The following is a 24,428-nucleotide window of genomic DNA, read 5'->3' as shown; positions in this document are numbered from 1 at the left end:
TGTGATGCTCCGAGGGGTTAGCTCGCCTTCGAGAGGCAGAGCTCTCGGCTCGTCGAACTACGGCACCTTCCAGGAGATCCTTGAGTTCGCCTTGGATACGTCGTCCCTCGGTGGTGGATGGCTCTGGCATGGTTCGAAGTAGCATCGCCGCTGCAGCTAGGTCCTGGCCGGACCCGCTGACGGTCGGGGGCAGCGCTGCCCTGGCATTGTCGACGATGCGGCGCTGGACGTCCCAGGCCCGATGGCAGGCTCCTCCGGCGAGTGTTCGGCCTGCCCACTCCTGTTCGATGTTCTGTCGGAGCTGCACAAGCCGCCCTGCTTCCTCATCGACCTTGGCTTGCATCTCGCGGATTTGCTCGAGCTGTGTGTCCCGACCCCCGCAGGGACTGGGACCACAGCTAGCTCCCGCGGGATGTCAACGTGAGATGCGTGCCCAGGGGGATCGTCAACCTCTGGCATACCGAGGTGGTTGCCTTTGTTGTGATCTCCCTGATCGACGTGGAAACATTCGCGACTTGGGCCATAACCCTCGTCGTCAAGGTCGTGGCCATCGTCAGAGCAACCGGAGAGGCAGTGGTCACATGTGGACATGAAGTCCCGCATGGCACCGGGGTCATTGAGGCTAGAGAAATCCCAACCAAAGTCGGGGTCGTCCTCTTCCTCGGAACTCGCCGGTCCGGAGGTTGAGACGGCTGTCAGTCGGTCCCGGATCGACCACATATGGTACCCTGGAAGGTTTGGATACGCCCTTACGAAAGCGCTCACCGTAGCGGGGTCGCTAGGTGGATCGAAGATGAATCGAAAGGGAACAGGGTGGAATACGGACGATACCTTTTGATCGATGGACGGTGGTGAAGTCGCGTCAGGGACGGAACGCACCATCGTCTCAGGTACAAGGGTGACGCCCAGCAGGTCCTTTGCGAGGGTGCTGGCGTCGTCGGTCCGCTTGGGGCTGGCTCATTGCGGGGAAGCGGCGCTCGCCGTTGTACCAAGCACGAGGACAACACCCGACATGTCCCCCGGAGGAGTGCCAGCTTTGTCGGCTCGCACTGGTTCGACAGCCGATAAGGTGCCGCCTCCTTGTCACACCCGGATTTCGGGGCACCAAGACCCGGGTGCGAACATAATCACCAGGTGTGCTGGGACCAAGTCTCACACATATGATGAATCATGGCACAGGATCGAATGTCACATCTTTACTATATAACAGGAGTTCTGTACAAAAATAGTTAAATATTTACATCATATGAGGAAACGATCCAGCAACCCAAAGTTGACTGGGAGACGACGGCCTAGACCACTCACGAACTCATCACAGCATCCTCCATGCGCCTCATCCTGTGGTACCTGCTCTTGACCTGTGGGGGGGGGTGTGAGACAGCAAGAGTGAGCTCACATACGTTCATCGCTCAACAAGTTGTGGGGAATAATGTGCATGAACTCGCCAAAGGTGAGAGCTCACGTGAAGTGTAAGGCTTACCAAAGAGGATGGTTAGAGCTGAGCATTGCTTTTAAAGTTGGTCAAAATTTTATTAGCAGTTACTAAGTATAAGTAAATACCAGCCCAATTAAGTAGTAGATCAAAAGTAACAAACTCACCTGCGATGCAATGCATATGACAAATTGAGTTTAAGTTCCATAATTTAATCATGTGAGGGTCCGAGCCGCTCATGACCGTGAGCACGGCTAGTATACCAGTTTTACACTCTGCAGAGGTGGCGCATCTTTACCCACAAGTCATGTTACCCATCTGCCAAGGGATCGCGACTTCCCATACACCTCTACCGAGGAGGCGAGGCAGGGTAACACTACGAGGCCTTTACAAAGTTCCACTAGCTTCAGAAAACCCGCTACAGTTTATAGGAAGCTCCAATGCAGGAATCCCTTGCAGGACCGCCATCGCAGCAAAATCCTCCCGAGGGCCTCCCTACACTGACCACTCCCCTACTGCCCTTGCCCCTTTCGGGTAAGGTAGTCCTCCACTAGCTTTCCTAATTAATCAGCCAAGGGCGTCCCATTAAACCCTTGTGGTAGCACTGTTTTCCCGGGTGGTCGCTCCATGTTCCAATTAACATAATGATCTTATCATGAACAGTGATAATACACAGATAATAAAAGTGTGATCATGAATAATGTATCTTCATACCCAAAACCACATAAAGCACTAGCAAGCACTACCCAAAAAGTTTAGTGGTAAACAAGGTATAAAGATAATCAAACTAGGGTAACCTATTGGGTCCCATCAAAATTAACCTATGCAGATCATTATGATTAATCAGAACATGAGTAGGTAAAAAGAAGTGATCAAGGGCACAACTTGCCTGGGACTTGAGATTCCAGGTACCAGGATGATCTTCAGGTGACTCGTAACCTCGCGCTAGTCGTAGCAACACAAACAAGCATGGTATAGACAAAATTAACATCACACCAAACATAAGAATAAACTGTGTATTAATATTCTACGTTGTATAACGAGATCGTGAGTACAAGAATTACTAAATTCGGAGTTACGGGTACCAAGTTATGGATTTCTGAAGTTATTTAGCACCTAGAATAGATTAATTCAAATGAACAATTTTAATTCAAGTTTCATGGCTAAACAGTGTTACTAGTTGATAGACAATATTAAAACAAAATTATAGAAACTGAAATGAATTAATTTGGAGTTAGAATGAATCAAATATGATTTATACAAGTTTCTAGAATTATTTTTTTTTATTAGAATTCAATTTCTAATATTAATTATATGGTTTTCTCTGTTGTCTGGACTGGGCGTCAATAGCAGAGAAACCCAGGGGCTAACTCGCAATTTCTCCCTAGACTCAGGCTTCCCACATATGGACGGCGGGTTGATTCTGTGAAAGTACAGGGGCTCTTTTACAAAACGGGATCGGCGAAGGGGTATCTAGCCACGTGAGCCATCCGATTAGAGTTCAACGGATCGGATTAACTTATGACCTTTCATGAACCGATATCGAACCCTAGCCATTAGATCGCCATCTGACGGTGCACACCTACTCCGATCCGGACCATCGATCCCAGCACCAACGGTCAGATCCAATCCTCCAAACCGGTGTCCACTTGATCAAATCTGGGCCGCCGATGGCCAGATCAACGGCGATAAACCGTCACCAATCCAACAGTCAGCCAGTGCTCCATCTAATCTCTAATCGGGATCATTCATCAAATCTAAAGGTGAACGCAGCTTCTTCTTCCCCAGGCGAGAGTCACGGTGAGCCGCAGTCCTAGCACGATGGCACTGCCGCCGGAGCAACACTCATTCCCCACCCAGTGTGCCCCCTATCCTACCGACGGCTGGATCGCATAGAGGGGAAAAGGGTGAACATGGTGAGAGCTTCCTTACCCCGGATTATGCAGCAAGGCGATCCAATTTCGCCGCGGCGTGGCTGACTTCTCTCCCATGCCTACACGGTCGGCCATCCCCAAACAGCAGCAGTGCTGCCCGGCGAGCGGTCAGATCGACCAGCCCAAACCGCGAGCTCAAGCATGGCCAGTTCATACATGTGGAGCAGATAGAGGCGAGTAATCGGGAGTGTCTATTACCATTTTTTTTTGGGTATTGGTGAAGCCGACCGCCACACATTGGGGTCCGCGGCGGCGCAGCGCGCGCCGGCGAGGAAGTATTCATCATCCGACAGGAGACCTCGTATGCCAAGAATCTGGTCTGGACACGCTTAATATGCTCTATCGCTCCCAGTTCTCTTTACTGGAGGCTCAAATTTTCTGCCCTCCCTTCTCTCTCTCCTCTCGGTTCGCTCGGGTCTACTCTCTCTGGTCGCCGCCTGGTGGCTCTCGGTTCGTCAATGGCGGCCAAGGCACTGGGGAGAAAGAGATTTATAGCCCTGATGAAGAAAATCCGGCGGCCATCTCGTGATTTCAATGAACGGAACAGGACGCAGGGAGGGGATTTCGCCCGCCAGGCGCGCGTTCTGTTGGGGACGACGACCTGGCAGAGGGGGCCACCGGCAGTCGCAGAGAGAGAGAGAAAAAAAAAAGAAAAAGAAAACGTGGGCTACACGGGAGGGACTACGGAGATGGGCTGGCGGGGAAGGGTTATGGGCCCAAATGCAGAGCCGACTTCCCCCATTCTTTTCCTTTTTTTTATTCTTTTTTTTTTCTAAATTCATAAGGTTCAATTGAATTTAAATTGCTAGTTTGAACTTCATGCCTTCAAGTATCAAATAGAATTCCACTATGAATGATACTACATCTTTTTTTAATAATTACTACTTATTTATTGTTAAAAAACTATTAACTATCCTCCCCCTTTAACTCTATTTCTCCTATTTTATTTGGGGCTCTAATTTGAATTCAAAGCTAGGCTTGTCTTAATTACAATTTTGGGTTTGATGCACAAACAAAAAGAAGTCCAGCATGATGCATGGGTTTATGTTTTTTTTTATTTGGCATTTATTTGAAATAAAAGGTGTCTCATGCTCACATCATCTCGTCAAAAGAGCACTTTATTATCTTCAATGACAAAGGTCATTAATACTCTCTACCAGGGTTTACAAATCCTACCCCCTTAAAAATAATCTCGTCCTCGAGATTAGTAAGAGAAGGGATGAAAAAAAAACCTTGTTTATTGTTTAGCTTTTAGTTTCTACTTAGTTTAAGAATAAGAAGTTTTATATTAATTAGAAAGTGATTAGGAATGCATGGGTATCTTCTATGCCTAGCCACTTATTAGGTAATATGAGATTTTGTTAAAGCAAGGATAGATGGTGGTAAGAAGAACTTGGTAAGGAAAGACTCCATTCTAGATTGTTGATCTTGATACATTTGGAGGTCTGGTTGACTTTTATCCTTCCTTGGCGAGGTTGATCTATCTCTTCTTGGGTCTTGGTGTTTCCATCCAAGTTAGGGACTTGTAGTTAAGATAATTGTGGGGAAGATAGATTTCATGAGGTGGGTTGGTCATAATCTCTGTTTTGTTGTGAGGCTGAAATAGAGTGGTTATGCAACCATCGAATGATTAAGGTAGTTGCGTATGGTTAGGTAGTTGTATATGGTCAAGTTAGTCTAGGGCACCAATTTAGCTTAAAACATATTTATAGGAGTAAGATCTAATCTATTTTACCAGTATTAACTAATCTGTTAAGTAACTCACTTTAGATTGGATCATATTAGATTAGATGGGATCTAGATTAGATCGGTATAACTAGATTAGGCTAGATAATATCTAATTATTTTGGATTAGATCCTGGTTGTTACTTTAAGATGAGATAAGTGGTTAGGATAAGACGAATCTTTCAAGATAAGATGAACCTATTAAGATAAGAGAGTATCTTTTAAGATAAGATGGATCTATTAAGATAAGAGAGAATCTTATTAAGATAAGATGAATTGGTTAGAATGAGATCTTTTAGGATAAGATAAATCTCTTAAGCTAGATATATTCCAATGAGGATAATCTAGGTTGTCTAGTTATTTTTTTATAAGCATTTTTTTCCTATATGCGTATGCACATGTAATTGTGGACATTACTCCACAACCCATCACACTCAATCAAAGAACCAAATCAAGCAGGTTTCATAAGGACAAACATTCAAGAGCATAGATACTTATAAAAAAAATAGTTTTGTTTTTGTTCCTAAGAGTAGGTCTCCTATTCCTAAAGGTCACCATAGGTACAAGATTTCAAAGTGTGAAATCCACATTTGTCTTCAGAAGAAAAAGGTAAGAATAATCAGAGTAAAGCGGAAATAGATAAGAAAAGATTAAGATAAGTTTAGAAAAGAATCAGAGTAGCAAAGGTAAGTAAGTATTGGTTGTCCAGTTCTATCTAGGTTTCGTCCTACAGTCAACATTCCTCTGATACCACTTCTGTCACACCCGGATTTCGGGGCACCAAGACCCGGGTGCGAACATAATCACCAGGTGTGCTGGGACCAAGTCTCACACATATGATGAATCATGGCACAGGATCGAATGTCACATCTTTACTATATAACAGGAGTTCTGTACAAAAATAGTTAAATATTTACATCATATGAGGAAACGATCCAGCAACCCAAAGTTGACTGGGAGACGACGGCCTAGACCACTCACGAACTCATCACAGCATCCTCCATGCGCCTCATCCTGTGGTACCTGCTCTTGACCTGTGGGGGGGGGGGTGTGAGACAGCAAGAGTGAGCTCACATACGTTCATCGCTCAACAAGTTGTGGGGAATAATGTGCATGAACTCGCCAAAGGTGAGAGCTCACGTGAAGTGTAAGGCTTACCAAAGAGGATGGTTAGAGCTGAGCATTGCTTTTAAAGTTGGTCAAAATTTTATTAGCAGTTACTAAGTATAAGTAAATACCAGCCCAATTAAGTAGTAGATCAAAAGTAACAAACTCACCTGCGATGCAATGCATATGACAAATTGAGTTTAAGTTCCATAATTTAATCATGTGAGGGTCCGAGCCGCTCATGACCGTGAGCACGGCTAGTATACCAGTTTTACACTCTGCAGAGGTGGCGCATCTTTACCCACAAGTCATGTTACCCATCTGCCAAGGGATCGCGACTTCCCATACACCTCTACCGAGGAGGCGAGGCAGGGTAACACTACGAGGCCTTTACAAAGTTCCACTAGCTTCAGAAAACCCGCTACAGTTTATAGGAAGCTCCAATGCAGGAATCCCTTGCAGGACCGCCATCGCAGCAAAATCCTCCCGAGGGCCTCCCTACACTGACCACTCCCCTACTGCCCTTGCCCCTTTCGGGTAAGGTAGTCCTCCACTAGCTTTCCTAATTAATCAGCCAAGGGCGTCCCATTAAACCCTTGTGGTAGCACTGTTTTCCCGGGTGGTCGCTCCATGTTCCAATTAACATAATGATCTTATCATGAACAGTGATAATACACAGATAATAAAAGTGTGATCATGAATAATGTATCTTCATACCCAAAACCACATAAAGCACTAGCAAGCACTACCCAAAAAGTTTAGTGGTAAACAAGGTATAAAGATAATCAAACTAGGGTAACCTATTGGGTCCCATCAAAATTAACCTATGCAGATCATTATGATTAATCAGAACATGAGTAGGTAAAAAGAAGTGATCAAGGGCACAACTTGCCTGGGACTTGAGATTCCAGGTACCAGGATGATCTTCAGGTGACTCGTAACCTCGCGCTAGTCGTAGCAACACAAACAAGCATGGTATAGACAAAATTAACATCACACCAAACATAAGAATAAACTGTGTATTAATATTCTACGTTGTATAACGAGATCGTGAGTACAAGAATTACTAAATTCGGAGTTACGGGTACCAAGTTATGGATTTCTGAAGTTATTTAGCACCTAGAATAGATTAATTCAAATGAACAATTTTAATTCAAGTTTCATGGCTAAACAGTGTTACTAGTTGATAGACAATATTAAAACAAAATTATAGAAACTGAAATGAATTAATTTGGAGTTAGAATGAATCAAATATGATTTATACAAGTTTCTAGAATTATTTTTTTTATTAGAATTCAATTTCTAATATTAATTATATGGTTTTCTCTGTTGTCTGGACTGGGCGTCAATAGCAGAGAAACCCAGGGGCTAACTCGCAATTTCTCCCTAGACTCAGGCTTCCCACATATGGACGGCGGGTTGATTCTGTGAAAGTACAGGGGCTCTTTTACAAAACGGGATCGGCGAAGGGGTATCTAGCCACGTGAGCCATCCGATTAGAGTTCAACGGATCGGATTAACTTATGACCTTTCATGAACCGATATCGAACCCTAGCCATTAGATCGCCATCTGACGGTGCACACCTACTCCGATCCGGACCATCGATCCCAGCACCAACGGTCAGATCCAATCCTCCAAACCGGTGTCCACTTGATCAAATCTGGGCCGCCGATGGCCAGATCAACGGCGATAAACCGTCACCAATCCAACAGTCAGCCAGTGCTCCATCTAATCTCTAATCGGGATCATTCATCAAATCTAAAGGTGAACGCAGCTTCTTCTTCCCCAGGCGAGAGTCACGGTGAGCCGCAGTCCTAGCACGATGGCACTGCCGCCGGAGCAACACTCATTCCCCACCCAGTGTGCCCCCTATCCTACCGACGGCTGGATCGCATAGAGGGGAAAAGGGTGAACATGGTGAGAGCTTCCTTACCCCGGATTATGCAGCAAGGCGATCCAATTTCGCCGCGGCGTGGCTGACTTCTCTCCCATGCCTACACGGTCGGCCATCCCCAAACAGCAGCAGTGCTGCCCGGCGAGCGGTCAGATCGACCAGCCCAAACCGCGAGCTCAAGCATGGCCAGTTCATACATGTGGAGCAGATAGAGGCGAGTAATCGGGAGTGTCTATTACCATTTTTTTTGGGTATTGGTGAAGCCGACCGCCACACATTGGGGTCCGCGGCGGCGCAGCGCGCGCCGGCGAGGAAGTATTCATCATCCGACAGGAGACCTCGTATGCCAAGAATCTGGTCTGGACACGCTTAATATGCTCTATCGCTCCCAGTTCTCTTTACTGGAGGCTCAAATTTTCTGCCCTCCCTTCTCTCTCTCCTCTCGGTTCGCTCGGGTCTACTCTCTCTGGTCGCCGCCTGGTGGCTCTCGGTTCGTCAATGGCGGCCAAGGCACTGGGGAGAAAGAGATTTATAGCCCTGATGAAGAAAATCCGGCGGCCATCTCGTGATTTCAATGAACGGAACAGGACGCAGGGAGGGGATTTCGCCCGCCAGGCGCGCGTTCTGTTGGGGACGACGACCTGGCAGAGGGGGCCACCGGCAGTCGCAGAGAGAGAGAGAAAAAAAAAAGAAAAAGAAAACGTGGGCTACACGGGAGGGACTACGGAGATGGGCTGGCGGGGAAGGGTTATGGGCCCAAATGCAGAGCCGACTTCCCCCATTCTTTTCCTTTTTTTTATTCTTTTTTTTTCTAAATTCATAAGGTTCAATTGAATTTAAATTGCTAGTTTGAACTTCATGCCTTCAAGTATCAAATAGAATTCCACTATGAATGATACTACATCTTTTTTTAATAATTACTACTTATTTATTGTTAAAAAACTATTAACTATCCTCCCCCTTTAACTCTATTTCTCCTATTTTATTTGGGGCTCTAATTTGAATTCAAAGCTAGGCTTGTCTTAATTACAATTTTGGGTTTGATGCACAAACAAAAAGAAGTCCAGCATGATGCATGGGTTTATGTTTTTTTTTATTTGGCATTTATTTGAAATAAAAGGTGTCTCATGCTCACATCATCTCGTCAAAAGAGCACTTTATTATCTTCAATGACAAAGGTCATTAATACTCTCTACCAGGGTTTACACTCCTGCGTGGCCACGGTTGCCCCGTCTCCGTCTCCCCGCGGCGGGGATGACCGGAGTGTTCCTCTTCCGCCGCGGGGAGATGCCGTCGTGGAGGTCGCCTCCGCCAGGCGAGCCGTTGACTGTCGTTGTCGTCGTGCTGCGGAGGGAGGAGTACCATGTCGTAGCTGCCGTCGAGGGACATGAACTTGAGACTCCCGAAGCGGAGCATCGTCCCGGGCTGAAGAAGTTGCTGAAGTCTACCCATCTGGAACTCAACGGGAAAGTGTTCGTTAACACGTAATAGGCCCCTACCTGGTGCGCCAACTGTCGACGTTTCGGACCCGAGGGGTCCCTAGACCGACGAGTGAATTTGTCGCTGCGTGCCCCTGCCCAGATGGGTTGGTGCGAGATGGAACACAAGTGGGAGAATGAGCCTTGTATTATCCTGCACCAGGGTGCTTGTAGTAGGGGTTACAAGCCTTGCGAGAGAGCGAGGGCAAGAGAAAGCGAGTAGCAGAGAGCGAGAGAGAGAGAGAGAGAGGGTCCGGCCCCTGCTCGTCTTCTCCTGTCCCTTCGCCGTGCGCATGTATGCTCGTATGTTCGTATGCTCGTTCCTCTGTCCCCCCTTCTTTCTTTTTCCCTTTCCTTCCCTCTCTTTTCTCCTCCCCTCTTTTCTCCCCTTTTCTCCCATGGGGCCCTGGACACCCCCTTTTATAGACGTAAGGAGATGCCTAGCTGTACAATGGGGTGTAGCTGGGAGCTAACGTGGCTGGCAGGGAAGTGCCCTGAGCCCTGTACAGATAACAACATGGCCGTTGGGAGGACGTCTCGAGTCCTGTAGAGATAGTATCATGGCCGTCGGAGAAGTGCCTTGAGCCCTGTAGCAGTACAACTGTTGGTGCTGTATGGATCCTGCTGACGTCTCCTTGCTTCCGTAGGGGGCTTGAGAACCACCCACGTCATGGTTGCATGCAGGAAACCACCATCGCCAGTTACCGGGGTAAGCTGGATGGGACGCCGGTCTTGTTCCTTCATAGCCTGAGCTAGCTAGGAGTAGGGTAATGATGCATCCCTCGTGGCGCGGTTGATCCGAGCATGAGGTCGGGCGAGGCGGCGACTCCTCTGAGGCCGAGGCTAGGGCCGAGACCCAGGGTCGGGCGAGGACGTGATTCTTCCCAAGGCTGAGGCCGAGCCCTGGGGTCGGGCGAGGCGGAGATTTCCTCCCGAGGCCAAGCCCTGGGGTTGAGCGAGGCGGAGCTTCCTGTTGCGTCCGAGGCTGAACTCGACCGTTTTCAGTTTCGCCCAGGTGGTTGGCACAGCAGTCGGAGCGGGGCGGGTGGCGCTGTTTTCCTGTCAGATCGGTCAGTGAAAGGGCGAAGTGACTGCGGTCACTTCGACCTTGCCGACTGAGGCGCGCGTGTTAGGATAAGGTGTCAGGCAACCCCAGCATTAAATGTGCATGCAACACGGTCGGCTGGTAAGGCGATTTGGCCAAAGTCGCTTGCACGACAAGGCTTGCCTTTGGCTGAGCCGAGGGTGCGCTCACTGTCTGAGGAGACCCTCGGGCGAGGTGTGGATTCGTCCGGGACCACTGTTCCGCCCGAGGCCGGGCTCGGGCGAGGTGAGAACGCGTCCCTTGGTAGACGAAGCCTTGACTTTGACCCGAGCCGTCAGTCTTCACGGTTTGCTCTGAAGGTGTTTACCAGCCGTGATTAGGAGTGGTGGGGGTACCCCTAATTACGGTACCCGACAAATCCCTCGGTGGCTGACGATGAATCCGAGTAACTTCTCTGCTGGTACTCCGAAAACACACTTTTCTGGGTTGAGCTTCCACCGGTAGTGCCTCAGGCTATTGAAGACCATCTGTAAATCTTCGATGAAGTTTTTCGAGCTTTCTGTTTTGATTACCACATCATCGACGTAGGCTTCCACCCGCTTGCCCCAGTGATCGGCTAAGCATGTTTGGATGACTCTCTGGTAAGTTGCTCCCGCGTTCTTGAGGCCGAAGGGCATGGACGCATAGCCTAAAGCTCCAAACGGGGTGATGAAAGCAGTCTTCTCCTCATCTTCTTTTTCTAGGCTGATCTGATGGTATCCAAAATAACAATCTAGGAAGGACATCATAGAACAGCTAGCAATCGAGTCGACTACCTGATCTATTCTAGGGAGACCGAAGGGATCCTTTGGACAACGCTTATTAAGATCAGTATAGTCGACACACATGCACCAATCCACTTTATTCTTTTTGAGTACAAGAATGGTATTTGCTAGCTACTCGGGATGCACCACCTCCCTAATGAACCCTGCAGTCACTAAGCGGGCTAGCTCAACGCGAATAGCTTCTCTTTTATCAGGCGTGAAACGATGCAGCTTCTGTCGAATCAGCCTTGCTTGAGGATAGACCTTCAATTTGTGCTCCGCCAATTCTCTCGGGACCCCCGGCATATCCACAGGTTGCCATGCGAATACGTCTCGGTTATCTTGCAGGAACCAGACGAGCGCGCTTTCCTATTTGTCGTCAAGGCTGGAACTGATGATGGCAGTCTTGCGCTCATCGGTGAATCCTAGGTTGATCCTTTTAGTCTCCTCAATCGGCCGTATAGAGGTCACGGCTTGAGCTTCGTTAGTGGGTATTGTGAGGTCTTCCTCCGGCTTGGTGTCTGCCTGCACGGGGGAAACTGTCGAGGGTCCAGCAGTAAGGGCTGCCTGGATGGCTCCCCGAAAGCATTCCGTGGTGCCTTGGAAGTCAGCACGCACGGTGATGATTCCTTAAGGTCCCAACATCTTCAATATCATGTATGAGTAGTGTAACACCCCTGGTGTTTATATTCCGCTCGACAACGAGTACGGATTTAAGCACGTGATATTAGTAAATAAGACGGACACTAAGGTCTAATTATTTTCATCTATCGCAGTTTTAATATCGCATCTGTTTCGTCTGTCGCGAGTGCGACGTCATTTTTATTTTTATCTGTCCGGGCTCTTCCAAAATTTTCGTGATGTTCGGAACATCGTTGTTCCGAAAATCGCTGCGTCCGGTGATTATTTAAAATTCATCGCTCGCGCGAATACGAATTCGGAAGCCCGAACCACTTGGACAATTTTTTTTATCCCGAACAAATTAATTTGAACTCGACGACTAAAATGTTCGGGGCAAAATAATCTGCATCGCGCATCGTCTGAATGAAATCGTGCGCGAGATTATGACCCAGTTTATTCTTCAGCACGCTGTTTTGACGGTGAAATCGTGTATACTTTAGCCGATATGGTTTCGGCTAATATTAGTCGAATCACGCAGAATAAAATATCGAATCCGATATCGTTTAGTTTGATCCGTTAACAACAGGCTAAAACTCTAACCTTAGTAATTAAATATATTCCTTACCAGATAAATTTTTATCTAATTTCTAAGTAAATAAAAGCTGATTAAAATATAGAGTACGATTTCATTTTGGTCTACCCTGTTTGTATCTCGCGTAGGATTCAAAATCTGAATTCCCTTATCTTCTTCAGCGTCTTCTTCCCTATCTCGTTGCCCCTCCCAGATTTTTTTCCCTACGCGCTCTGCTTTCTGCTATTCTCATATGCTCAGGAAGAAAAATCTCGCGGCTCTATCCTTCCAGCCGTCTTCTTCCCTTATCCCTGCCGCCGCTCTGCTCAAAATTTTTCTCACCGTCGTTGCCTCGTTCCCATCCGCTCGGCCACCCTGGATAAAAATCCCATCGCGGTGTCCATCTTCTGCTCTTAGACGAGTGCCCCTGCCCTGCTCCCTACCGAGCCCCCATGGCGCGGTCGCCTCTCCCTGGTGACTCGCCCAGCCTCTGCTCCTCTTCTCCCCGGCGCCTGGTCGGATGTGGATTCTCTGCTCGAAGCTCCCAGCGCCGGATTCCCTGCAAGCTTCAGCTTCCTGCGCGCCCAGCCTTTCCACTTCTCCAGCGCCCAGCCCCAACTCCCAGCCGAGCTCGGCCGCCCGGCCCCCAACGCCGCTCTCTTCCCCAGCGCCCCTCCCCTCTGTTCGCTTGTCGCCATGGCCGCCGTAGCTCAGCTCGACCGCTCGGCTTCCCCTAGCCTCTTCCCCTGCGAGCTCGACTCCTGCTCGCCCATGGAGTTCGCCCAGCTCCCTGCTCCGGTGACTAGCGCTCGGCGTCCTGCTCTCTATGCCCTGCTCGTCCCTGCGCACGCGCCGCGGTTTCCCCGAGCTCCCTCGCCGTGGATTCTTTCTGCGCGTCCTCTCCGGCGCTGCGGTGCCCCAGCTTGGCCTCTGCCCATTCCTCAGTCGCACCCTGCTCCAGTCGCTCACCCATCTGACGCTACACGCTCGCCTCTGCTCGTTCCGTGGGTGCGCACTGCCTTCTCTGTCCATGGTGCGCCCTCACCTCTACTTCTCTGCTGGCCGGCGTTTTTCCAGCCGTGGATCTCCTTGTGTGCCGCGTCCGGCTCCCTAACGTGCCGCAGTGCCCGTCGCCCTGCGCGCGCTCTGTTTCCTCGCGCGGCTTCGTGCTCGCTTGGCCGTTGTCTTGGATGCGCAGGAGTAGTGTAGGTGCTTGCAGTCGGTGGATCCTCGATATCGAGCTGGGATTAGAGAAGACAGTACTGTTCCGTGCGTCGCTTATCTGATGCTCGACGGAATGTCCAACTGGGAGGTGATAGCTTCGTGTGTCGGCGAGCCGTCGTTTTCCTCGTTCAGTGTTTGCGCGGGCTTGCCTGAACCGTGCTGCCATCTCCCGACCGTTGGCCCTTGCCCACTGCACGGGCTTGTCGTGCTAGTCAACCCCGCCTCGATCCTCGTCGTCGATACTGCGCTTGCTGGTGGCCAAAGCTCGCGCTAACCTGCTCGATCACACCTCGTCAGCTCGCTTCATACTCAATCTCGTCGTCGCGTCGTGTGTGCATCACTCGCCAGCCATATGTGATCAAAGACGTCAACCGGGAACCATCCTCGTGCTTGCAACTATCGCGTCGAATTAGTCAGGGTAAGTTGATTCATATTCCCGTTAACTAGGTCTATAAATAGATTAAATAGAATTGTTGGTCACAGTAAATATTATGAATTTAGCATGCGTATATTGTGATGATCGATTTAGATAGCTCGCTAAATCAAGTAATTAAGTTACACAGTTTAGAGAGTTAATAAAAAGCTAGGAATAAAAATAGATTTTCTAGTGTTATTAGGTCAATTTGGTTAATGAATGTAGTCGATGCTCTGCTATGATATCCATGGTGCTTAATGCTTGATTTTAAGTGTTTCATCCTTTTTAGTATAGAGTATCTATCTTATACTCGTTCTACTTGTGCTCATACATGTGCATCGTGCATCTCATGAGGTACGATAAATAATCATGTGATGCGGAAGACGAGCCAAGTCGACCCCAAGCACGTGCTAAATCCGCAGGATGAAGCTGATGGACCAACCTGAAGATGGTTAAATTAAGCAAGTGCTCGGTCGAGGGATACTCGTCAAGCGGACATCGTCTAACAAACACTAACGTAGTGTTATTCCAGGCAAGCCCCGGTGCATTTGCCCCTTCCTTGTGTTTTAAATGCTTTTTCACCTTATCTGATGCATTAGGTGATAGGAGTTGTGTGATAAACAATTGATGCATTACCATTCCTTGGAAACTCCTTAATCCCGGTTTTATAAAAAGAACTGATAATGCTTAGCCCTGCTTAGAAACTAAAAAATCATTTGTTTTCAAAAAGAATGATTGTGGAACATTGGTTATGGGCCTTTCGTTTCAAAAATCAAAGCAAACTTATGGTGATGATTCCACTTCGGCCGGAGTGGGTTCATCATTTGGAAAAGAGTACCCCTGTCGGGTACCAAAAATGGGAAAATGGTTTGAATACATCTAGACCAGACGCTGAGCAGACGTGGTCGCCCGTCTGTGTCGATTAAGGACCGTTCGATGTAGGCCTGTTGTGGTGGAGACCTTGCAACTAGCCACATGCTCCGGTAAGCCTGAACCCGGCTATTCCATACGTGAAAAGACAACCGCGCACTGGGCGTGGGAGATGGTGGGAGTAGCGTGTACCCTCCTGGCTAGAGGCTGGATGGAGGAGTACTGTGCTCCCGGGTAGCGCGGACCGGTTCACGTTGTGGAGGATCTGTGGGAACGGTTGACATATGCAAGGATTAAGTGCTACATATGTCGTGTGGTTAGGGATCCCCAGCTGGGTATAATCGGTTCGAATCGTCGTTGCTCCTCGGTCATGGAGACTCTACCCTCCGACCACTCATCGTAGTTGACAAGTGAAATATGAATTGGCTAAAAGAAAGCTAGACCAGGACAAGTGGATGCTCTAGATTAGGCAAATCTAGATTCAGGAAAAATACTAAACTTGTGAAGTAAAATTTTGGCATAAGGATTTACTACTAGTAAGCTCTTCTGCAAAACAGAGTCTTTGATTCTTGATAAGCCATACCTTGAATCCCTCTAGCCAGCATACCCTTGAGAGTCTTTTCTTTAGTCGGGTAAGTCTTGCTGAGTAATTCCATACTCAGGGTTTTATTCCCTGTTGTTTTTCAGGTTATAGTTTTGTGCTGCTGTTGATGGTGTTAAGTGCCGGTGGGCTCGGCCTTCTTATAAGTCTAAGTAATTCTTCTATACTTCTTATTGAGGATGGTCACTTGAGCTAGCATATATTTCAAACTTACAAATAATTTATAACATCTCAAAGTTATTCCTTTAAACCACTTTTGTAATCACTCCGATAAATACAATGTAAACTTGTTGTAACTTGTAAAATTTGGTAATAAGATTTTCCGCTGCAAAATGTTGGTGTGTGATTTGTGTTTACTTAATCTTGCGATCCTGGTTGTAAGTGGTTTATCCGAGGTCCTTGGGACACTCGGACGGATCCTGTTAAGTTATCTGGTGCACATGCATATCTGTCTGAGGTCTTTGAGACAAGGACAGGTGCATGTGGGCCCAATAACTTGGGAGGTTCTGCCACAGCTGGTATCGGAGCAGGATTAAGTATATACGGTCACATACGTATTTTCAAAACAAAAGTTTTGGTTTCGAAAAACCTATTTTCAACTAAACACATTGTTTGGCTTTGAAAAACAGTTTTGAAAAACTATAATGCTAGCGACATCCTCTGTTAAGCCCTAAATTAAGGACTATTAGGTGGCTTAGTTTAAAACCACTAACCCACAACCAGGGGTATTGCATACATGTGTATTGTTATTTTGAGGCCATTCAGTTCTGAATGGATCGACGCTCAGGTAAGGTGAGTTGTGAGAGCATGACCAAACAATCGTCGGTCTAGGGGAGTGTTTAAATGTGGCGTCCGATTATATACATGTTTTACATATGTATATATGAAGATTGCGATGTGGAGTATTTACTTTTCTGGAATTCAGTACCCCATGGATGTGTATGGGTATACAGACATGGGAATACTAAGAAGTGTAATGTACTTGTAACGACGCACCTACGCTAAGGTAAGAAGGTGAGTTACCATAATGAGTTGCCCTATGGTTAAAGTGTGGCAACGGCGCCTATGTGTGGCTCGGTGCTTAATGATGAGCTGGCCTCCATATAGAAATATATGGAGTATAAACTGTGATAAACTGTCATGTGTGAACTGCATCATGGGAACATGGGCTGTGATGGAATTTTCTGTAGGTACACTAACCTCAAAAACGTATGTGTAGTTGACGACTAGTAAAATACCGTGAGAATCGTAAGTATGCCACCGGTATAGAACGTTATTGCCACATTATGTTGGCAAAATCAGTGAGGACGTGTAGGACGAGCATGCATCCTAATTGTTGCATCATGTTTGTCACCTATACACCCAAAATGCTTCTCTCGCCTCTATTCCAGTAACCATTGATTGTAGATAATGTGGTGTAATGTTGAATTATGAACTTCGATGAAATAGTTGTCCTCCGTTCTTTAGGTAATATGTTTAGGTGATATATGTGTTTGCTCTAGTGCTTGATGTACTGATCAAAGATTGGTAATTTGATTGCCTAAACCCAAAACTAGGCTAGGTTCTTATTTAGTGAACCATGACCCAAAGTTGAATTTTTCCGTTATCACTCCATGGCCAAACACACACAAATGAATGCTTAGATAGTTTCTTTGCTGAACATAAAGTGTACTCAAGCTTAAAACAAGAACCTCGAGTCATATTTCCATCTTAGACCATGCCCTTGTTCGATTAGCGCAAGCTAATGTCTCTATTCCAGTTTGCCTGTTCTTAGGGATCGCCATGTTGTTTTATCAACCTAACCCAGGAAAGACATGTCCAATCATTTTCTTGAATTTGATGCCTTTGATTTCCTCATTTCTATCGAAGGCATACCAACTTAATCTCATGATTATTTTCCCTCCGTATCTAATCAGATACTAATCCTTGACCTTGTGATCCCTGCGATGGACATAGAAATATGCTTGGGCTGAAGTAACAGTCTCCCATCGTACGCCTTCCATCAAATTTAGGTTATGGCCATGTCTTGTTCATTTCATTGGGCCATGATCTATTGGCTCTCTACTTGTAACCATTCTTACAGGTGGAGTATCTCTTTGTATATTGTTACCCTTGCTCAGTCTATTTGTGTCGCGTGAGATTTCTTATTGGTTACGTCTGGTAATGGCGTTATAACTAAAACCGATGGTGCTGCGACGAAACCGAGGGCCTCATGTGGACGATCGACACATGGATGCGCTGCTTGGCACGCGCTGGTATCACGGATAATAGTTGTAATCCATTATGAGACTATATCAATGTGTTGTCTTGGCACAATCTATTTTTGCTACGTGAGATTCTCTATTGGTGCTAGTTCGGTAATGGTGTCATGATTAATGACTTATGGTGCCGCTGCGAAACTGAGAGCCTCCTGTGAATGCGCACACAGGACTGTGCCACTCGTCGGATGCTGGTATCAAGGTCTCTGGTCATGATCCATTGTGGAACTACCCTGATGGTTATCTTTCGTGGACGTTCCCTTGAAACAATTTCTATGTTGTTTGTCAAATGATCAAGCAACATCTATCATCTCCGTTGGATCAAAAGGGCATACCGCTTTCTATGTGTAGTATCTTTTCCCTCGACTTTTGTAGTAACTTCACACAAGCCTTGGAGCTTCTTAGTGTTGAGAAACAACTGATTAGCTCTCAAATTGGAGATTGACTTTCCCTGCTGTTGAGATGCAGGGGTTTGTTCATTCGCTCTCCTATTTAATCCATGTATTTCCGAACCCATTCTGTTCATCTCGCATGCAAAAACGGGTGAACAACATGACCAAATGGATTTCTACCCAAGTGCATGATCACCTGGCGACCTGAGTGAACTCTGAACCCTTGGCTTACCGATGGTACTGAGAGGACTTGCTCAGTGTCAAAAGTAGTTCAACAAGTTGGTTTTACTAACTTGTAACTGCCTTGTGATCAAAGATTGAGTTTAGAGATCGTTTGTCGAGTTGATAAAACTCACTCTAGTTTAACCCACTCTGAAGAAAGTACTTTCAAGAATCGAGATTAAGTCAGCCAGTAACCACCTAATTATCGCTCTAGTCGTGTCTCGAACGCCTCACATGTGTTTTTCCAGCGTGAGTGATCAAGTCGAGCCATGCCTAGTGATGGATAAAATGGATTGGTTATGAAGGCAGCATCTACAGATCCCTTCGCTGGTGATTTTTCGAGTCTATCATTTTCTTGGACTTGGATTTTCTAGCTAACACGAGTTAACTATGATGTATTCGACATTCACACCCATCTCGTGTGTTATGAACTTACCGTGACCGCTTGTTGGTAAACCTCTTTCTGTGTGTTTTACCCAAGAGGTTGCATCTGGTCCTGTTTGGGTAAAATCGCGTATTTGTCGCCTGCTCAACAGACTCAGATAGTACAGTGTCATTAGAAAAAGCAAACTGCACATATGGAACCTTATGTGTTCCTCTGGCAGACATCATCTCTATTGGTGGACATTTCTAAATTAGCTTAAGGCGATACATGTTATATCCGCTAGAGAAACCCCATCCTGAGGCACTCACCTTTGTTTGGAAATGTCTTACGATTATCGCTGATATGGACATGAGTTACATGCTTCTCTACTCTTAGAAGTCTTTCGCTCCGAATCTCGGGACGAGATTCTTTTAAGGGGGGAGGGCTGTAACACCCCTGGTGTTTATATTCCGCTCGACAACGAGTACGGATTTAAGCACGTGAAATTAGTAAATAAGACGGACACTAAGGTCTAATTATTTTCATCTATCGCAGTTTTAATATCGCATCTGTTTCGTCTGTCGCGAGTGCGACGTCATTTTTATTTTTATCTGTCCGGGCTCTTCCAAAATTTTCGTGATGTTCGGAACATCGTTGTTCCGAAAATCGCTGCGTCCGGTGATTATTTAAAATTCATCGCTCGCGCGAATACGAATTCGGAAGCCCGAACCACTTGGACAATTTTTTTTATCCCGAACAAATTAATTTGAACTCGACGACTAAAATGTTCGGGGCAAAATAATCTGCATCGCGCATCGTCTGAATGAAATCGTGCGCGAGATTATGACCCAGTTTATTCTTCAGCACGCTGTTTTGACGGTGAAATCGTGTATACTTTAGCCGATATGGTTTCGGCTAATATTAGTCGAATCACGCAGAATAAAATATCGAATCCGATATCGTTTAGTTTGATCTATTAACAACAGGCTAAAACTCTAACCTTAGTAATTAAATATATTCCTTACCAAATAAATTTTTATCTAATTTCTAAGTAAATAAAAGCTGATTAAAATATAGAGTACGATTTCATTTTGGTCTACCCTGTTTGTATCTCGCGTAGGATTCAAAATCTGAATTCCCTTATCTTCTTCAGCGTCTTCTTCCCTATCTCGTCGCCCCTCCCAGATTTTTTTCCCTACGCGCTCTGCTTTCTGCTATTCTCATATGCTCAGGAAGAAAAATCTCGCGGCTCTATCCTTCCAGCCGTCTTCTTCCCTTATCCCTGCCGCCGCTCTGCTCAAAATTTTTCTCACCGCCGTTGCCTCGTTCCCATCCGCTCGGCCACCCTGGATAAAAATCCCATCGCGGTGTCCATCTTCTGCTCTTAGCCGAGTGCCCCTGCCCTGCTCCCTACCGAGCCCCCATGGCGCGGTCGCCTCTCCCTGGTGACTCGCCCAGCCTCTGCTCCTCTTCTCCCCGGCGCCTGGTCGGATGTGGATCCTCTGCTCGAAGCTCCCAGCGCCGGATTCCCTGCAAGCTTCAGCTTCCTGCACGCCCAGCCTCTCCACTTCTCCAGCGCCCAGCCCCAACTCCCAGCCGAGCTCGGCCGCCCGGCCCCCAACGCCGCTCTCTTCCCCAGCGCCCCTCCCCTCTGTTCGCTTGTCGCCATGGCCACCGTAGCTCAGCTCGACCGCTCGGCTTCCCCTAGCCTCTTCCCCTGCGAGCTCGACTCCTGCTCACCCATGGAGTTCGCCCAGCTCCCTGCTCCGGTGACTAGCGCTCGGCGTCCTGCTCTCTATGCCCTGCTCGTCCCTGCGCACGCGCCGCGGTTTCCCCCGAGCTCCCTCGCCGTGGATTCTTTCTGCGCGTCCTCTCCGGCGCTGCGGTGCCCCAGCTTGGCCTCTGCCCATTCCTCAGCCGCACCCTGCTCCAGTCGCTCACCCATCGGACGCTACACGCTCGCCTCTGCTCGTTCCGTGGGTGCGCACTGCCTTCTATGTCCATGGTGCGCCCTCACCTCTACTTCTCTGCTGGCCGGCGTTTTTCCAGCCGTGGATCTCCTTGTGTGCCGCGTCCGGCTCCCTGACGTGCCGCGGTGCCCGTCGCCCTGCGCGCGCTCTGTTTCCTCGCGCGGCTTCGTGCTCGCTTGGCCGTTGTCTTGGATGTGCAGGAGTAGTGTAGGTGCTTGCAGTCGGTGGATCCTCGATATCGAGCTGGGATTAGAGAAGACAGTACTGTTCCGTGCGTCGCTTATCCGATGCTCGACGGAATGTCCAACTGGGAGGTGATAGCTTCGTGTGTCGGCGAGCCGTCGTTTTCCTCGTTCAGTGTTTGCGCGGGCTTGCCTGAACCGTGCTGCCATCTCCCGACCGTTGGCCCTTGCCCACTGCATGGGCTTGTCGTGCTAGTCAACCCCGCCTCGATCCTCGTCGTCGATACTGCGCTTGCTGGTGGCCAAAGCTCGCGCTAAGCTGCTCGATCACACCTCGTCAGCTCGCTTCATACTCAATCTCGTCGTCGCGTCGTGTGTGCATCACTCGCCAGCCATATGTGATCAAAGACGTCAACCGGGAACCATCCTCGTGCTTGCAACTATCGCGTCGAATTAGTCAGGGTAAGTTGATTCGTATTCCCGTTAACTAGGTCTATAAATAGATTAAATAGAATTGTTGGTCACAGTAAATATTATGAATTTAGCATGCGTATATTGTGATGATCGATTTAGATAGCTCGCTAAATCAAGTAATTAAGTTACACAGTTTAGAGAGTTAATAAAAAGCTAGGAATAAAAATAGATTTTCTAGTGTTATTAGGTCAATTTGGTTAATGAATGTAGTCGATGCTCTGCTATGATATCCATGGTGCTTAATGCTTGATTTTAAGTGTTTCATCCTTTTTAGTATAGAGTATCTATCTTATACTCGTTCTACTTGTGCTCATACATGTGCATCGTGCATCTCATGAGGTACGATAAATAATCATGTGATGCGGAAGACGAGCCAAGTCGACCCCAAGCACGTGCTAAATCCGCAGGATGAAGCTGATGGACCAACCTGAAGATGGTTAAATTAAGCAAGTGCTCGGTCGAGGGATACTCGTCAAGCGGACATCGTCTAACCAACACTAACGTAGTGTTATTCCAGGCAAGCCCCGGTGCATTTGCCCCTTCCTTGTGTTTTAAATGCTTTTTCACCTTATCTGATGCATTAGGTGATAGGAGTTGTGTGATAAACAATTGATGCATTACCATTCCTTGGAAACTCCTTAATCCCGGTTTTATAAAAAGAACTGATAATGCTTAGCCCTGCTTAGAAACTAAAAAATCATTTGTTTTCAAAAAGAATGATTGTGGAACATTGGTTATGGGCCTTTCGTTTCAAAAATCAAAGCAAACTTATGGTGATGATTCCACTTCGGCCGGAGTGGGTTCATCATTTGGAAAAGAGTACCCCTGTCGGGTACCAAAAATGGGAAAATGGTTTGAATACATCTAGACCAGACGCTGAGCGGACGTGGTCGCCCGTCTGTGTCGATTAAGGACCGTTCGATGTAGGCCTGTTGTGGTGGAGACCTTGCAACTAGCCACATGCTCCGGTAAGCCTGAACCCGGCTATTCCATACGTGAAAAGACAACCGCGCACTGGGCGTGGGAGATGGTGGGAGTAGCGTGTACCCTCCTGGCTAGAGGCTGGATGGAGGAGTACTGTGCTCCCGGGTAGCGCGGACCGGTTCACGTTGTGGAGGATCTGTGGGAACGGTTGACATATGCAAGGATTAAGTGCTACATATGTCGTGTGGTTAGGGATCCCCAGCTGGGTATAATCGGTTCGAATCGTCGTTGCTCCTCGGTCATGGAGACTCTACCCTCCGACCACTCATCGTAGTTGACAAGTGAAATATGAATTGGCTAAAAGAAAGCTAGACCAGGACAAGTGGATGCTCTAGATTAGGCAAATCTAGATTCAGGAAAAATACTAAACTTGTGAAGTAAAATTTTGGCATAAGGATTTACTACTAGTAAGCTCTTCTGCAAAACAGAGTCTTTGATTCTTGATAAGCCATACCTTGAATCCCTCTAGCCAGCATACCCTTGAGAGTCTTTTCTTTAGTCGGGTAAGTCTTGCTGAGTAATTCCATACTCAGGGTTTTATTCCCTGTTGTTTTTCAGGTTATAGTTTTGTGCTGCTGTTGATGGTGTTAAGTGCCGGTGGGCTCGGCCTTCTTATAAGTCTAAGTAATTCTTCTATACTTCTTATTGAGGATGGTCACTTGAGCTAGCATATATTTCAAACTTACAAATAATTTATAACATCTCAAAGTTATTCCTTTAAACCACTTTTGTAATCACTCCGATAAATACAATGTAAACTTGTTGTAACTTGTAAAATTTGGTAATAAGATTTTCCGCTGCAAAATGTTGGTGTGTGATTTGTGTTTACTTAATCTTGCGATCCTGGTTGTAAGTGGTTTATCCGAGGTCCTTGGGACACTCGGACGGATCCTGTTAAGTTATCTGGTGCACATGCATATCTGTCTGAGGTCTTTGAGACAAGGACAGGTGCATGTGGGCCCAATAACTTGGGAGGTTCTGCCACAAGTAGTGCGGAATGGCCATGAACTTCGCCAGTCCTGGCCTACCGATGATAGCGTTGTACCCGTAGTCGAAACATGCCACCTCGAACCTCAGGAACTCGGTTTTGTAGTTCTCCAGAGTCCCAAAGGTGACGTATATGTGCCCGAGTGTGTACTCTCCTTTGGTCGGCATGATACCGAAGAAGGGTGTATCTGACTCGGTGAGGTCTTTGAGTGCAACCCCCAAGGCTAGGAGTGTCCGGGGGAAGGTAATGTTAATGCTACTTCCCCCGTCCACTATTACTTTCTTTACCCTGCTCTCTCGAATCACCGGATCAACGAGGAGTAGGTACTTGCTGGGGTGGTCGAAGTTGAGCCACTGATTCGTCCGGCTGAAGGTTATCACGTGCTCTGACCACCGATAAGGAGCTGGGGCAATGGTGGTTGCCGCCAGGACCTGTCGGTCATTGAGCTTCTGCTGCCTTCTATTCTCCTGCGACCCATGTCCTCCAATGATGACGTTGACCTCCCTGTCAACGTGTGGGAATGCTCCACTCCTTCCCCCTTCTAGTTGCTGAGGCTGCCTAGGCTCGCTGGACCCTCCTCGTGGTGGGGGAGGTGGCAGAGGCTAGAACGGTCGGTCGTGTCCGACGGAATGCTTGAAGTCCCTGCAGTTCCATAGGGTGTGGCGCATGTCCTTGTGGTATGGCCACTAGACGTCGAGGATGTCATCCAGTGTCCGTTCACCTCCGTGGGGCGCACCTCGGGCCTGAGCGATGGGTGGTCCGGCGGCGTGGACCTCCTCACGAGGCCTCTTCTCCCAGCGCCTATCTGGTTGCTGGTTCGTGTCGCGTCGTGGCACCGGTGGTGCAGGTTTCTGTCACACCCGGTTTTAGAAG

At 47.5% G+C, this 24,428-nt stretch overlaps 2 protein-coding genes across 2 annotated transcripts; both read left to right on the top strand.

The window, feature by feature from the left end:
• The first annotated feature begins 12,813 nt into the window (after positions 1-12,813).
• On the top strand, positions 12,814-14,435 carry LOC118476018 (uncharacterized). The gene has a single exon (XM_035964036.1). The coding sequence runs from the start codon at positions 13,308-13,310 to the stop codon at positions 13,818-13,820; it is 513 nt and encodes a 170-aa protein (XP_035819929.1). The 5' UTR covers positions 12,814-13,307; the 3' UTR covers positions 13,821-14,435.
• Positions 14,436-19,704: 5,269 nt separating this feature from the next.
• LOC109943430 (uncharacterized) lies at positions 19,705-21,753 on the top strand. Its single transcript, XM_035964035.1, has one exon. It carries the CDS (start codon positions 20,625-20,627, stop codon positions 21,243-21,245), a length of 621 nt encoding a protein of 206 aa, XP_035819928.1. The 5' UTR covers positions 19,705-20,624; the 3' UTR covers positions 21,246-21,753.
• The last annotated feature ends 2,675 nt before the right edge of the window (positions 21,754-24,428 follow it).

The sequence above is a fragment of the Zea mays genome, chromosome 1, assembly GCF_902167145.1.
Source record: "Zea mays cultivar B73 chromosome 1, Zm-B73-REFERENCE-NAM-5.0, whole genome shotgun sequence".
Classification (NCBI taxonomy): Eukaryota; Viridiplantae; Streptophyta; class Magnoliopsida; order Poales; family Poaceae; genus Zea; species Zea mays.
This window is presented reverse-complemented; position numbering and strand designations above follow the sequence as displayed.

Bases quoted from the DNA above. Each gene is read 5' to 3' on its own strand.
- LOC118476018 (XM_035964036.1), top strand. From the start codon at position 13,308: ATGGCCGCCGTAGCTCAGCTCGACCGCTCGGCTTCCCCTAGCCTCTTC.
- LOC109943430 (XM_035964035.1), top strand. From the start codon at position 20,625: ATGGCCACCGTAGCTCAGCTCGACCGCTCGGCTTCCCCTAGCCTCTTC.